Genomic DNA, 15,781 nt, shown 5'->3' with positions numbered 1-15,781 from the left:
TTTTTTACTTATATTAGGTTGCAACGAAATGTTACTGTCATCTATTTTGTTGAGTGTTTTGTTGTTTTTTCATGTCTTTTGTTTTGTGTTTTGTTTCGTGTATTTTGTCCCCACGTTATTCAAATGATTAAATGACAAAAAAACGCGACACAAAAAGAAAAGAAAAAAGAAAAGTGACAAATGTATGTCATAATTCCAGCTATGAAAGACTCCCTGTGCGGGGTTTGCATGTTCTCCCTTCGCCTGTTGGTGTTTCTCTGGCACTCTGTTTCAGAAAACATGTGAACCGTTATTGGTCATTACACAAGCCCAAAACAACCGATTATGTCTTTTGACAGACCGCAACAAAATGTGTGGAACAAATGATATGGATACGGTTCAAAATTAGCCTTAACCCTGTTTTAGTAGCGTTTTTTTGTGTCATCGTTCAGATTATACAAATGAGGCACTTAAAAAATACAATTAAAGTAACAGTGCATAGGAAAATCTCATTGGAACAATTGGCTTTATCTTCTATCACACATTTCCTGGTTACTTTATATTAAATATACTGTGATTCTCGATGAGCTTTTCTAAATAATTAAATGAATATCTGGTAGGGCATCTAATTCCATTGGATTATTTTTTTCAAATTATTATTTTGTTCCCTGATAAAATATTTCTATTTTAAGTTTTTGTTCAGGTCTAGTCGTCCATATTTGTCACGGCCCATGATGCATTTCCTCCTTTATTCCAAAAGGTGGCAATGGAACCTCTCCATTATATAGAAGAAAACAGTACCTAAAGTCAAACGTCCTTTGTTTCACACTTCTTCATCAAAGTGTCATAAAAACTCCCATGGTAAATTACGTTGCGTCATTACTGTTTGGAACTGATTCGTGCTCTGAGTCGTGATTATTACATCATTGCACGAAACCATACGAGGAAGAACCCGGAAAGAGTCGCGCCTTCTGTGACGTCAACATCAGTCAACAGACTTCCACCTCAATATGTTTGCTTTACTATTTAATTTTCCTTATTTATTCCTATGTCTTCTCTTCATCTTTAAGTATTGTTTGACAATGGCGTGGACAATGTATTTGAGAAAGATACAGGGTCTATACCTCATGACTATTACTCATTTGAACTCAGGGGCCACATGGTAGAAAAACATACGCTTGTGGGGGCCATAGTAGTAGACTAGAGAGAAGAGACAAGAAAAACAGAGACAGGGAGGCAGAGAGAGAGAGAGAGAGAGAGAGAGAGAGAGAGAGAGAGAGAGAGAGAGAGAGAGAGAGAGAGAGAGAGAGAGAGAGAGAGAGAGAGAGAGAAAGAGAGAGAGAGTGAGAGAGAGAGAGGCAGAGAGACAGAGAAATAAAGAAAAAAAAGACAAAAAGAGAAAGAGGGTATAGTTTGGAAAAAAGAGAACAGAAGAGGTAGAAAGAGAGAGATAAAGAAAAGGAGAGTAGGAAAAAAAAACAGAAAGTAAGAGAGAGAAAGAAAAAAACAGAACGAAAAATGAGAGACATGAAGAGAGAACGAATGAGCGACAAGAAAGAGAAATAAAGAGAGTAAGAGAAAAAAGAGCAAGATAAATGGAGAAAGAGAAATAGAAAGAGAACACAATAAAAAGAAGAAAACCGAAAGAGAGAGAAAAAAAGTGACAGAAACAGAACGAAAGAGCGAGAAAAACAAAAACAGATACTGGGATAAACAATAAGTAAGATAGAGATCGAGCAAAAAAAGAGAAAGAAAGCTTATAATACATTTAAAGTTATTTTGGGAGTGTTGCTTGGCTTTGGCGACACCAATGGTACATGTTTAAAACTGCAGGTGGTTGTTTGGCTGTTTTTTTCTCTTGCGCTTCTCTCAGCGTTTTCTCGCGGGCCAGACTAAATCTGTTGACGGGCTTGATCCGGCCCGCGGACCTTATTTTGGACACCATTGGCCGGTACTACTTGTATATGTACTTTGGGGGAAATAATAAAAATAATAAAACCCCGAAGCTTCTATAAACCTCTGTTATCACACCGGGACTATTTGTGAAGTCCAAGAACTACTCCTGCTCTGGTATGGAGAGCAGGTGGGCTCATTTCTCGTCCTTATCTGCACAAAACAAAGTAGTATAATGTCAGATGGAATAATATGTGTAGGAAGAAAGGTGAGCTGCTTCAATGGCCTCAATAATTCAGCTACATCAGCAGGTGGCGTGTACATGTGTGACCACCGCTGATACAAAGCAACAGACAACACACATGTATTTATGGGGCACCCCGTTGTAACAGATTAATGGAAAGTTTAGGGAAAATTGCCTTTTTTGTCAATCCACTTTTTGTCATACAGCCACCGTAAATCAATAAGTAGAGATATGGTAAACCGCCTAAACAAAGAATCAAACCAGTGTGGGATGGTAATCAGCACAGAAAAAAATAAAGTAATGACCAACAACCTCTGAGGCAGGAGTCCTCGAACTTTTTTCAGCGATGTACCTCTTTAGAAATATGTTTTTAGACAAGTACCCCCTGAAAGGGGATAAACATTTATAGAAGAAAAAAGAGGTGCAGTGCTGTAAAGTCAGTTTTACTCAAGCTGAACAACAGCGGATCTGACAAAAACATTCATATGGGAAACACGTATGTATGTATGTATGTATATATATATATATATATATATATATATATATATATATATATATATATATATATATATACATATATATATATACAGGACTGTCTCAGAAAATTAGAATATTGTGATAAAGTTCTTTATTTTCTGTAATGCAATTAAAAAAACAAAAATGTCATACATTCTGGATTCATTACACATCAACTGAACTATTTCAAGCCTTTTATTATTTGAATATTGCTGATTTTGGCTTACAGCTGAAAAAAACTCAAAAATCCTATCTCAAAATATTAGAATATTTCCTCAGACCAAGTAAAAAAATAATTTTATAACAGCAAAACTAAATCAAACATTTGAAAATGTCCATTGATGCACTCAGTACTTGGTTGGGAATCCTTTTGCACGGATTACTGCATCAATCCGGCGTGGCATGGAGGCAATCAGCCTGTGGCATTGCTGAGGTGTTATTGATGCCCAGGATGCTTCAATAGCGGCCTTCAGCTCATTTGCATTTGTAGGTCTGGTGTCTTTCATCTTCTTCTTAACTATACCCCACAATGGGGTTCAGGTCAGGGGAATTAGCAGGCCAATCAAGGACAGTGATGCCATGGTCAGTGCACCAGTTACTGGTGGTTTTGGCACTGTGGGCAGGTGCCAGATCATGCTGGAAAATGAAATCCTCATCTCCATAGAGCTTTTCAGCAGATGGAAGCATGTAGTACTCTAAAATCTCTTGGTACACAGTTGCATTTACTCTGGACTTGATGAAACACAGTGGACCAACACCAGCAGCTGACATGGCTCCCCAAACCATTGCTGACTGTGGGAACTTCACACTGGATTTAAAGCAACTTGGATTTTGCTCATCTCCAGCCTTTCTCCAGACTCTGGCGCCTTGACTTTCAAATGAAATGTAAAACTTGCTTTCGTCTGAAAAGAGGACTTTGGACCACTCTGCAACTGTCCATTGATTCTTCTCCATAGCCCAAGTCAGACGCTTCTTCCGTTGTCTTGAGTTCAGAAGTGGCTTGACCATGGGAATACGGCTATTGTAGCCCATTTCCCGGACACGTCTGTGAACTGTGGCTTTTGATACCTGGACTCCAGCTTCAGCCCACTGTCTTTGAAGCTCCCCCAAATTCTGGAAGCGGCTCTTCTTCACAATTTTGTTAAGGCTGCGGTCATCTCTCTTGGTTGTGCAGCGTTTCCGGCCACATTTTTCCCTTCCAACAGACTTTTTGTGGATATGCTTTGAAACTGCACTCTGTGAACAGCCTGCTCTTTGAGAAATTTCTTTTTGTGTCTTACCCTCCTGATGGAGGGTATCAATGATGGTCCTCTGGACAGCAGTCAGATCAGCAGTCTTCCCCATACTTGTGATTTATTTTACTGAACCAAGCTGAGTGTTTTTAAGGCTCAAGAAACCCTCGCAAGGTGTTTCGAGTTAATTAGATGATTCAGGTGATTAGTTGAATAGCCTACTTGTATACTTTTTCATGATATTCTAATATTTTGAGATAGGATTTTTGAGTTTTCTTAAGCTGTAAGCCAAATTCAGCACTATTAAAATAATAAAAGGCTTGAAATAGTTCAGTTGATGTGTAATGAATCCAGAATGTATGACATTTTTGTTTTTTTAATTGCATTACAGAAAATAAAGAACTTTATCACAATATTCAAATTTTCTGAGACAGTCCTGTGTGTATATATATATATATATATATATATATATATATATATACACTGTATATACACACACACACATATATCCTGGTCATATCCCTCGAAAGGGGTGACCGACAGCAAGACAAACAAATACAAAAACAAAGAAAAAAAAGGAGCAGAAAACGAACATCATTGACAGACCATGGCCAACTCAAATGCCCAAACACCCAAACAAATTAAGCACCTCGGCACCCAATTTGATCATGCTTTTGTCCCTCCAGATGAAACAGGACACAAGGAAGCGGCCATGTCACTCGGGTCAGGGTGATACAACACACTCATCTGTTCAACAGCAGGGCCCGACAGCTTTCACTGGTTTACCCCTGCCACATCATACGGGTGCCCTGCCCGTCCCTTACAACGTGTTTAAACATCCCACTATCCTTTTACAACACCTGTGCACTCATTCCTATCACCAGCAAGAGCTCTAGCTTCCACTATCATTAGACCTCTTTCCTGCAGTGCACTCATAACATCATCCATCCACATCAGTCGCAACCTTCAACATTTCATGTACAAAAAAAAGAAAAACAGAAGATGTTGACCACCAGAAGGCATAAAACCAGTCACACAGTGCGTCCACTTGATGTCGGGATTTTCTTTTTTAATCCGTGCTATGAGCCCTTACGCGCTGTCCGTCATCAGTGCAGCCGCATCTTTGCAGACGCTATCTAACTTTTTACAAAATAATTGTTCTCAAGATTTTTTATAAGGATGGGCCTGCGGATTTAGATAGATATTTTATAAAACTTCACATAACTCCTGCAGTACCTCCACTTACCCCCAGGAGTATGAGTATGTGGAATCAAAGATCAGACACATGCGAGCGCTGGTTACTTTCATCTTCCTCTAAGCTTGCGCGATATCAACTCTCACAGCAAAGCTTGAAAGGAAAATTCAGACTATGGAGATGCGAGGCTACAGGAAGCTTCTAGGCATCGGCTATATCGCCCATGTGACAAACGAGACAGTGTGAAATACCATCAGAGGGAACATTGGACCATACAAATAACTGTAGTCAACTGTGTGGAGATTAAAACTGCAGTGCAATGGTCATGTCTCAAAATCATCAGGACTGGCCGAGATTATTCCCCAGGGCACAGTCCAAGAGAGCAGAAGGAGATTAAGACAGAAAAAGAACTGGGTTGACAAAATCAAGGAATGGACTGGTGCCAACTTTGCCACGACCCACTCAGGCAAGGACTAGTCATCAGTGGAGAAAACTGTCTAGAGTTGCGTCCTCAGTGGTGCCCGGAGGACCCAGGCGGTTGAGGGATCAGTGAATCGTGAATGTGAAATTCAACAGATGGAATACGCAAAATACTTCAAATTTCTTAACGTTTCTTTTGCATTTTGCTTAAAGAACTTTGCTAACAAGTTACCACAGCTAAACATCGTGCTATTTCAAATTTATGAGAAAATCCCAATGAGCCATACATTACAAATGAATTTGATTTGATTATGATTTTATATTTGAGAAACTGTCTCTTTGCTTCTCAGGTGGATTTAGTGGGTTGCCGGGCACTACGTTAGATACCCCTGATCTAAGGATAGAAGAGGGAAAAATGTTGTTGCCATATTTCCTGATAGTTTGTTACCCTTTTGCTGATTAGTCTGGCTACATCTTTTTATGACAGTGACCTATGCACTTCTGCTATATTCCACACTCAGACACACAAACAGCAAAACACACACCCTATCATATAAGTGCCACGCACACACACACACACACGGAGGCGTATCTGATTACATCGTCCTCATTGTGCAGGCAGTGGCTGTTGCAAGGGGAAGCGAGCTTCACAGAGAAAGCAAAAGAGAGGGACAAGCAGTGGGAGCCTGAGTCAGGCATTGAATGCAATACCATAAAATTCATACACGGGGAAAGAGCGGCTCTAAACCTGACTCGCCTGCTAGTGTGCACGTGATTGAGTGGGTTTGCGGTTCGGGGTGGTCCCACGGCTCTACAGAGGCCGTGGAAGCCATGGCATCGGAGGCGAACACTCAGTCCAGGGTGATGTTCCAGTCCACCGGCAAAGTGGAACAACCGGGTCAGCGAAAGCTCGGCAAGCTGACTGTTAAGTACAACCGCAAGGACCTGCAGAGGAGGCTGGATATCGAGGAGTGGATAGATGAACAGCTGCATTTGCTCTTTGACTGCGAGGTAGGGGTTGGATCCATTGTTTTTACAATCATTGTATTTTCCAGACACTTAATAAAAACCCATTTTGACCAGAAATTTTACAGTGCGCCTTATGAACCACAGAATACTGTGGTTGAGATTGAACATGCATACAGTAATTATAGGAACGCTGTGGCTAACTCACACAAGGTTTTACATATAAGGTTTTACATTGCATTTAAGCAATAATTGTCCAAAAAATGATTTAAATCAGGGATGTCAAACTCAGTTTGGCACTGGGGCCGGATACCTACTTTCTGTTCTTAGACAGGCCGGATCAGTAAAAGATTGGCAACTCATAATTTTTAGTTTAGTGTTTTCAGTTCTGTATTATGCTTTATCATTCGGCCTACATTAGTAACCTACCCTACATATCGTAATCACAGATGACTTTTCCCAACACAGCACATTTATTCCTAATCAATGGGGAAAAAGATTTCAATGTATGACATCGAATGTGTTAACAGGTTTCTTTTAACAGTTTGGTGAATAAAGTTCTACACCTGCAACAACTCACCACCCTATAAAAACTCAACACTGCCCTCCATCTGTTGAAGAGAGCATTTTTTTTCTAAAAATCACAACTTTTGATCAAATTTAGAGAGACTTGCTTCATTGTTTTGACATACTCAGACATTATTGGCGGGCCAGATCAAATCATCTAATGGGCCCTCAAGCTGTAAGTTTCACAGGCCTGATCTAATTGAACAGAAATTATACTGAAGTCGTAGTGATGGTGAGTGATCGTGAAACGACCGATGTCTCACCAATAGATCACCAGTGGTATAGATGTCACATGATAATGTATGACAAGGCAGTAGACCTTATCTCATTATCACACTATTTTTATTCACAGTACCACAAACACTGATTTGCATAGTGTATTCTGATAGGTTAAACAGTCTCTCAACTTCTTCAACAATGAATGATAGAGAAAGTATTTTAACAAAATACTATACAAGCTCTTTAAATTACACACACATATTGAACTGAGGGTTTATTGACGCAGAGGTGAAGAAGTGGAGTGACTGTTTAAACTATCAGAATGCACTAGGCAAATCGGTGAGTAAAATAGTGTAATGGTGGGATAAGGTCTAATGCTTTGCCTGTACCACCTCTACCACTGGTGGTCAAGTGGTTAAAGAATCAGCAGTTTCACTGTCACTACTTGAGTTGAATTTCCATTCCATACAATTTTTTTTGTGATTTAGGTCAGCGACACTTGTTCCGATCTATCATTATATAATAAAATATACCGTACATATATATATACAGACCAATGTTATACACAAACACACACAGTAGCTATTACTGTACTCTCAATCTACTGCACCATATCGTCCAGTATGTTATGTAAGAAAAAAATACGACAAAAGATTATTTTTTTGTGGGTTTGCCATGTCATCCGGTGCGCCTTAAACTGCGTAAAGTACGGCATTTCTAAAGTGACAGTTTAGAATAAGATGCTCAGCTATGTCCCAGTTTTTGCTGAGGTTATGGGCCCTCACTCTGCGCCATTGAGAAATAAATATCAAGTAATCACCGTGCATTCGGAAATGCAATCCTGACACACGCCACACTCTATTTACGACATTGGCAGCTTTACGTTGATTTGCATTGGATTCTCTCAATGGGAAAACCATAGCAACAGATGTCTCATCTCCCATAGTGGGAAAGAGGGGCGTCCGTTGCTAGCACGAGATGACGATGCGGATTGATGACAGCACATGATGTACTAAGACAGGAGAGCATGTGCAGGCCTGTGTCCAATTGACTGGAAATAAGACAATTATGTCCATCACAGCTAATTCACACCGGGACAACAAACACAGATGGGTGTTATTGATTGGCTGAGTAAAAGAAAAAAAAAAGAAAAAAACGTGCACATGCAGGCATTTTGACGTCTTCTTCATGATAAGGACATTGAGTATTTTTAAGCGTCTCCAAGAGGTTAAAAAACGTTTAAAAAAACCCAATCCTGATTTGAATAATAAGCATATAAATGTGCATTTTTAAAAATACACGTAGGTTGAACAATTTGTGTTTATTTTGCATAACATGAGGCTTACCTAGAAGGGAGCTGACAGGATTGTGCGCCATATTGCTGCTATAGGTTCCCCAAAAGCCAAAACTGTGTGAAAGGCTGAGCAAAAATATGAGAAGAATAATTTGTGATTTGACCACTTTGGGCCTTTCGTAGTTTGTATTTTTCCTTGTGCCTTTTAGCACTCGTTTTTGGTTGCATAAAACAATATAGCAACATATTATTGGTCGTTGATTGGCTCCCTGACCCCTTTTAAACTCTCGTCTTCCGAAAGGAAGCTGTCAGATCGTCCTGCGAACCTACGCTTTTGCTAGGCAAGCTCTGTACCTTCCGACAATCTCCTCCCCTGTTTTCTCCTGCCTGATACCTATTGCCGTCCTGTTTCTGGACCTGTTTCTGCCCTGCTCTTCCGTCCCGGCTATCGACCTGTTTTGCCCTGTTTCCTGCCTGATACTTGTTGCCGACCTTTTTTCTCGACTCGTTACCGCCATTGCTCCCCTGTCCCGGCTATCAACCAGCTTTCCTGCCGCCCACTTATGTATCTTATATGGCAGAATATTTCCCCACTTTTAAGTATTGTTTAAGTGATATGGCTTCATTTTTAGAAATTGTCAGATATTTTTTTCTCAGTAAATATTTATAATCTCGCATCAAGTTGATCATTCAAACTAGGCCACAGATGGTCTACATGCACAGGTTTGCGGCTCGAGTTTATCATCCATTTTGCATTGCCTCAAGGGAAACATACTCTGTGGGTTGGTCGTCTTCCGCTTGGAAGCTTTTACCAACAGTCCTTTGCATTGCTGTCTAAATAATTTAAGCGCATCTCTTATTTATGCGAGTGTTGCCTGAACTGGCCTCTTTGACAACCTCACACCTATAGAGAAGTAGTAAGCCTTGTAGAAGGTGTGAACAGGACAAACAGAAATATCAAGAATTAATTCAGCCTTTTTATGTAGATGAGGGGCTTTGGTCATTTCTTTCGCATTCATAAAAATTGTAAATGAATAATAGGGGCTCATTGATTGACATACATATAAAAGGGGTAGGCTACTGATAAAACCGTCTCCCTTAAACCACAGTTTGTTTGAACTCATAAGAATTAGATTGGACTTTATTGTCATTGATAACAAAGTAGTGAACATCCATTACAATGAGATTAGACGTGGCAATCAAGGATAAAGACTTAATACGTATAATAGAACACTAATATATAAAGAATGTCAAGATAAAGGGGCTCGGTGACTGGCCCAAAAAGTGATTGCATTTTACCACAAGTGCAATGCATTTATCAGCAGGCAAATACCAAACGTTGATACATAAGATACAGTATACCCACTTTTAAAAAATAAACCAAACAATTTTGAGGACTTGTTTAGGATGGTGGTGGCCCTGTTTTGAGGACCTGTAACACCTACCATAGGGGAGCAGGTCAAATAGAGGAGTCCTACTTTCTGTTGTTGGCTCTGCTGCAGTACCGTAATCCGGGAATGTTCTCCAGACTGGGCAGAGAGCAGCCAATGATTTTCTGGGCTGTGTTGATAACTTAATAAAAAAGTGATTAGAAGTTACACTTGCACTCAATTCATGGCATTATGTTATCATGTGGCATCTTGTTATATCATTATTGGTTGAATTTCTAAAAATCTGCAATATAAATGGCCTTGAACTCCAATAGGAAAGACAGGAAAAGCCTAATAAGTTGAGATGTGATAGAATTTTAACTGACAACTTTATGACCTCAACATGGTTTCCTTATCTTAAGGAAACAAAAACGCATACTTTTTTGGCATTTCCTTGAGAGTCCTTTCATGATTATCCTCTAAATGATGCTATTTCTTCATCGCTTTTTTGCTTATAGGACATGACATTCAAGTACAATCACTTAAAAGGTGGACTCATTAGTCCTCAGTATTTTTTCTCTACTTTCCATCAGGAAAATAAGTTTAGCTTGTCTAGAGAAGCAAGCAGTTTTTAATGGCGTTGTTAACAAATAGTTATAATTTTGCAGGGTAAAGCAATCAATGTTTTGACAGTGTTTTAGTGGAGTTTTGCAAATTAACTCATCATTCAGAACAGTGTTGTATTGCACTCAGCTGGATAAAAGTAAAATGTTTTTATTCAATGTTTAAAGAAAATCGAAACGACATTTATTGTTTTCAGTCCAACTGTAAATTTGAGGTATTGTGTTGAGTGGGAAAAGGAACAGAACACAAAACAATGTTCTATCAATGTGTGCTTCTTACATCTTTGATATTCATAATTTCTAATAATAGCTCTGACATTTATTTTATTGCTTTCAACCACAAAAAGTGCTACTAGAATGCTGCCCGCAGGCCTCATTAAAATACATTTTCACACTGAAGGTAAGTACGACATATTTTATCAGATAAAATATCATTTTTGAAGTAACCCATAAATTAAAAAAACACTCCAATATATCTGACCGAGTTTAGTTCAACTGTGCTTTGAGAAATTTATTTTATTTACGATCTGCACAACCAATTCCCACTTGCCCTTGTACATGTATTGCTAATAGTGGTGCACATACTGACACTAGGTGGCCCTAGAGCCCAGGCCTCTCTATCTTCGCTCATTTGAAAGTGCCATTTTTGAATGTTTGTTTTTCTTATTTATTCATAAGGTTTTACTAGTTAAATGAGGTCATTATTGACACACAGGATGGTTTAAAATAGTTGCATCTATAACCTTGAAAAGAATGTCAATGTATATTGTAATTTAATGAAACATTGAAAAAAACTTGGTAGCTATAATTTTACAGGATTTTGTTAGAAGATCCGATGTTTCAAATGGCACCTTGCTGTATTTTTAAAGTATTGCAGCAAAAAAGTTTGTTCCAGACACTTGCTCTACACCAGGGGTGTCAAACTCATTTTAACTCTGGGGCCACACGATAGAACAAACATTCTGTCGGGGGCCGGACTAGTAGATTAAGGAGAAAGAAAAAGGGAGATAAAGAAATAAGAGAAAGAGGGAGGGAAAAGGAAAGAAAGAAAGAAAGAAAGAAAGGGCAGGACAAAGAAAGAAAGAGAGAGACAGCGTGAGAAACAAAAGATAAAAAGTCGCGAGAGAGGGGGGGAAAGAAAGGGAAAGGAAGAAAGAAATCCAAAGAGAAATAGAAAGACAGAAGGAGAAAAAAGAGAAAAGAAAGCGCAAAGGGCATGAAGAGAGAAAGAGAAAAGAGAGAAAAGGAAAAAGGAAGTTAGAGCAAAATAGGTTAAAAGACACAGAGAGAAAGAGACAGAGCAACAAAGGAAAAGAAAAAGACACAGAGAGTGAAAGAGACAGAGACAGAGTGGGAGAAAAGGGGTGGAAAAGAAAGAGAGAGGGAGAGAAATAAATACAAGTACAGTGTCTCTTTAGGCCCGGTCACACTGCCTTTTGCGTCTGTATCGCGGGGAAAATTTTGCGATTTTTTTTGCCCGTGGTTGCCCGCGGTGGAAAATGTGCAAAATTGACCGACGACTGTTCCGCGTCCATATCGCTGATAACCGCGTGGCCAACCGCGTGTGAATTTCTTACCGCGTGTAAAGCACTGCTGTATCTCGTCTGTATCGCGATCTCAAAAGCGTCCAACAGCGTCTGCTTCACGGGCAGAAATTTCTGGCCGTGATTTAGCCTCGATACGCCCGTGAAAGGCTGTGTGACCGGGCCTTTAGAGAGGCACCCGGCTTTGGCAACATCAAGTTGACATATTTCAACCTGCAGCTTATTTTTCTCTTGCGCTTCCCTGAGTGTTGTCTCGCGGGCCGGATTCAACCCCTTAGCGGGCCTGATCTGGCCCGCAGGCCGCCTGTTTGACACCTGTGCTTTACACTATGTAAAATGTGTCCAAAATATGCCCCAAAAAAGCTAAAGGGAGGAAACCTTCACTTCTGCAGCTTTTTGTTAAAAATCTCATGAAGAGATCTCAATCGTTGAATAATACAACGTTGAAAGAGCTGCAAACCAAATAATTAAAAAGGGTAAGGAAAAACATTTACATATGAAGGACAGACTTTTTCTTCCTCTGCATGTTTGAATCAACATCTGGGTTTCGAGATGAGACAAGTTAAAACAAGTGCTCGAGTGAGGATTTGAATCTTTCTATTACAGTTAAATAGATAAAACCGAATCTTGACTTATGAGTACAGAAAAAGGCTTGTAATTATTCAACAAGTGTCCTTCCAAAATAGCTGACAGTCATTTATACTGTATACTAAAAGCGCAGAACAGACGTTAGTGGAAACTTCCCCAAGGCTCCAGCTTCACAAAGTCCTTTGTCCAGACTGAATCCTACAGGTGGTTTGATAACACTGAACGCCTCCCTCCCACCAGTAAATCAGAACACCAGTTAGGAAAATGTAGACCAGGGGTCTTCAACGGGGTGCCCGTGGGCACAAGGTAGTCCCCAAGACCTGGGGAGCCCACGAACCGGTTTTGGAAATATATCATGGTCTATTGTGGTTTTCCAGGATATTTAATTTCGAACTGGCATGATGTTTAGTGGTTGGTTGAGCCTGTTTTAAACTCTAATAAATACAACATGTTAGTTACATAGTAACAACATAGTAAAAACGTGTTATTTTAGAAATACATATCAAACTGCCTTTTGCTGTAATCGGTAACAAAAAGCAGCTCTCAGCTTCAAAAGGGTTGGCGATCCCTAATGTACAAACTGTATTACGACTGGATTGCAATGTACGACACATTTCAATATTCTAACACAATGAATGCAAGAGCAATCAGCCTGTTAAAACAAAAGATCCTCCCAAACTAAATTGAGGAGCATTACCCAAAGCTCAGCAAAATAAAGCTGGATCCATCCTGGCAACATTTCTCAATTAGAAAGCACGGGGGAGCTGGCAAGCGGGTCCATCCACTCCACCACTCAGCACTTCACATTGATTAGCTCCCTCGTCTTCTCGAGAACCGTTCAAGCCCAATCTTTGTCCGGCAATAAAACCTTGCCAACCGGAAAATATTCCCCGGGAACAGAAACTGCCCTGTCAAATTTGAGCGAACAGCCACTGAGTCGGGACATACTCGTGGTCAGTTTTCCTCCTGGGATACCTCACGACACACTAATGTCATACAATTCCCAAGATAACACATTTTTGAGTTATCTTTTCAAGCCTCAAACGGCAGTTGTTTCTCAAAAGTAATAGCAGTCACTCTACATTTAAGTCTCAGGTTAACAGGCACTGTGGAAACACTGATGCTCTACTTTACAGTATTTTCCACTCCACTGACTGCTCACTGGTGTGGAGAATAATTTCACTGGGCTTTGCAATAGGATAGACCACATGAACTTTTGTGTCATTCACTTCTTAGTGAATAGGCTCATAGAAAAAAACTTGTTTTTATTTGGGGTTTTATTTTGGCACTTGTAGGAAGAAGACATCCCAGAATTGGAGATTGACATTGACGAACTACTGGAACTGTCAGATGAGGGGCAGAGAATGCGGGTACAGGTGCGTACCTAGATGTTGGAAATGTTTAAAATCCAATATATTTTTGTTAGTAGATTTTATGTACAGGTATGTTCATATTTACAAGAAATATAAAATCGGTGCAATTTAAAGGGCAAATATTCTGAGACAATTCAAATTATTATACTCCTTCAATTTATTAAAAGCTTGTTTTGTGAGATACAAGCGGAGTTAAAATCTTGCTGTGTTGATGAACAAACTGACAAAATTTTTGTGACCTTTGTAGTTGACTCAATGTGTTTCATGGAGTTGAAGTAAAGCTTCTCCAGTTCTTTCACACAAAACACCCTCTGCCAATTTCCCAGATTTACTGATTAAAAAAATGAATTTGTCTGCAAAGAGTGTGAATGGCCTATCATGTTCTGTGCTCTTTTTTTGCTGCACTTAGGAGTTGATGCAGGAATGCAGGAAGCCGATAGAGGTGAGTAGTGGAAATGGTCTCATTCCTATCTTGTTATGGAAGTGAACCTTCACAATTGAGTCTTAATGTAAGATTTGAGCTTGAAAAGTGTGTTGTATCTGCAAATTCCTTAGGATTTTGTCAATGGGCTGCTCTACAGGATAAAGGGACTCCGTAAAATGTCAGGCCCTTTGAAGAAGTAGGTCCAGGTCAAATATGGAATTGCAACAGATTCTTTCTGGCAATAGTTCTCTCTTGTGTATACCCTTTGGATGCCTACATGTGCAGTCTACATTCTCCAAGACTTTTTTTTCCATCTCGAGCCCAAATCAGCATCAGGCGGACAGCAAAGCAATTTAAGTCAGTTCTCCATTCGAACATGTTGACTGTTATAACATAATGAGTCCCCTCGAACATAGCACACAAGTACTGTTTTCTCCCCGATTGTAAATTTCCGTTTGCTTGTTGATGTATATATACTTTCCTTTTTAAACTAGTGCTGTATTACAATAAAATGAGACATTTTCATTTCTGAGTCATGTTTTATTGAAGCATTTGACTGTTATTTGACTGTTATTTGTGGATGTTATTTACCCCTTCACAATACATTTAAGGCTATGAGTGGTATTTCCAGAAAGCCTTTTTTGGCCTTTTATTTTCAGTACATCAGAGAATGCCATCGGGAAATTGACATGTCAAGTTTAGGAGTAAACACAGCAAAAATCATCAGCAGCAAGGTCCATTAAGTATGAACCCATTATCCTCTCCTATTTCCTGTCTGCGTACTACGTAACGAGAAAAGGCAAACACATTAACGCCCTGCATACAAAGCTTAATGGATCCCCCGGAGGAGCAAGATGATGGTTTCTCCTCAGTAGAAGAGACGGTGATGTGTCTTGATGAGACTGCACACTCTGTCGGTGTCTGTCACACACAAGGGTCTTTTGGCTCCATCATGGTCCATTACAATAATTTGCTTGGACCAGTCACATTTCCTACTATAGAGCCTATCCAACTATTTGCTTGAGGTCTCTCTCTAGACCAACACATTTCTGCAAAGTGATTTTACCGTCTGAAAACTACGACAAACATAGCTGTCAACTTAAAGGAACAGCCAGAAGACGTATTATGTTTGACAAGCTTCTGAAATCCAAGTATGGCTAAGGGCCCGGTCACACAGCCTTTTGCGTCTGTATCGCGGGTAAAATTTTGCGATTTTTTTTTGCCCGTGGTTGCCTGCGGTAGAAAATGCGCAAAATTGGCCAACCCGCTGTTCATCTGTGGTATGCCCGCAAAACAGACGCCGGCGACTGTTCCGCTTCCTCATCGCGTCAGTT

General features: G+C 39.8%; 1 protein-coding gene across 1 annotated transcript; it reads left to right on the top strand.

Annotated features, from left to right (window-relative positions):
* The first annotated feature begins 6,080 nt into the window (after positions 1-6,080).
* On the top strand, positions 6,081-14,976 carry ppp1r14d (protein phosphatase 1 regulatory inhibitor subunit 14D). The gene is made up of 4 exons (XM_088354132.1): positions 6,081-6,490; positions 13,946-14,026; positions 14,433-14,465; positions 14,579-14,976. The coding sequence occupies exons 1-4, from the start codon at positions 6,182-6,184 to the stop codon at positions 14,645-14,647; spliced, it is 492 nt and encodes a 163-aa protein (XP_088210258.1). The 5' UTR covers positions 6,081-6,181; the 3' UTR covers positions 14,648-14,976.
* The last annotated feature ends 805 nt before the right edge of the window (positions 14,977-15,781 follow it).

This window comes from Urocampus carinirostris, chromosome 15, assembly GCF_059441175.1.
Source record: "Urocampus carinirostris isolate Australia breed hairy pipefish chromosome 15, RoL_Ucar_1.0, whole genome shotgun sequence".
In the NCBI taxonomy this organism is placed as follows: domain Eukaryota; kingdom Metazoa; phylum Chordata; class Actinopteri; order Syngnathiformes; family Syngnathidae; genus Urocampus; species Urocampus carinirostris.
The sequence above is the reverse complement of the archived record's forward strand: the minus strand, read 5'-3'. Positions and strand labels throughout refer to the sequence as shown.

Excerpts from the sequence above, each read along its gene's own strand:
- ppp1r14d (XM_088354132.1), top strand. The coding sequence starts at position 6,182 with ATGCAATACCATAAAATTCATACACGGGGAAAGAGCGGCTCTAAACCT. Across the intron at positions 6,491-13,945 it reads ATTTGCTCTTTGACTGCGAG|GAAGAAGACATCCCAGAATT; the intron begins GTAGGGGTTGGA and ends TGGCACTTGTAG. Across the intron at positions 14,027-14,432 it reads GGCAGAGAATGCGGGTACAG|GAGTTGATGCAGGAATGCAG; the intron begins GTGCGTACCTAG and ends TGCTGCACTTAG.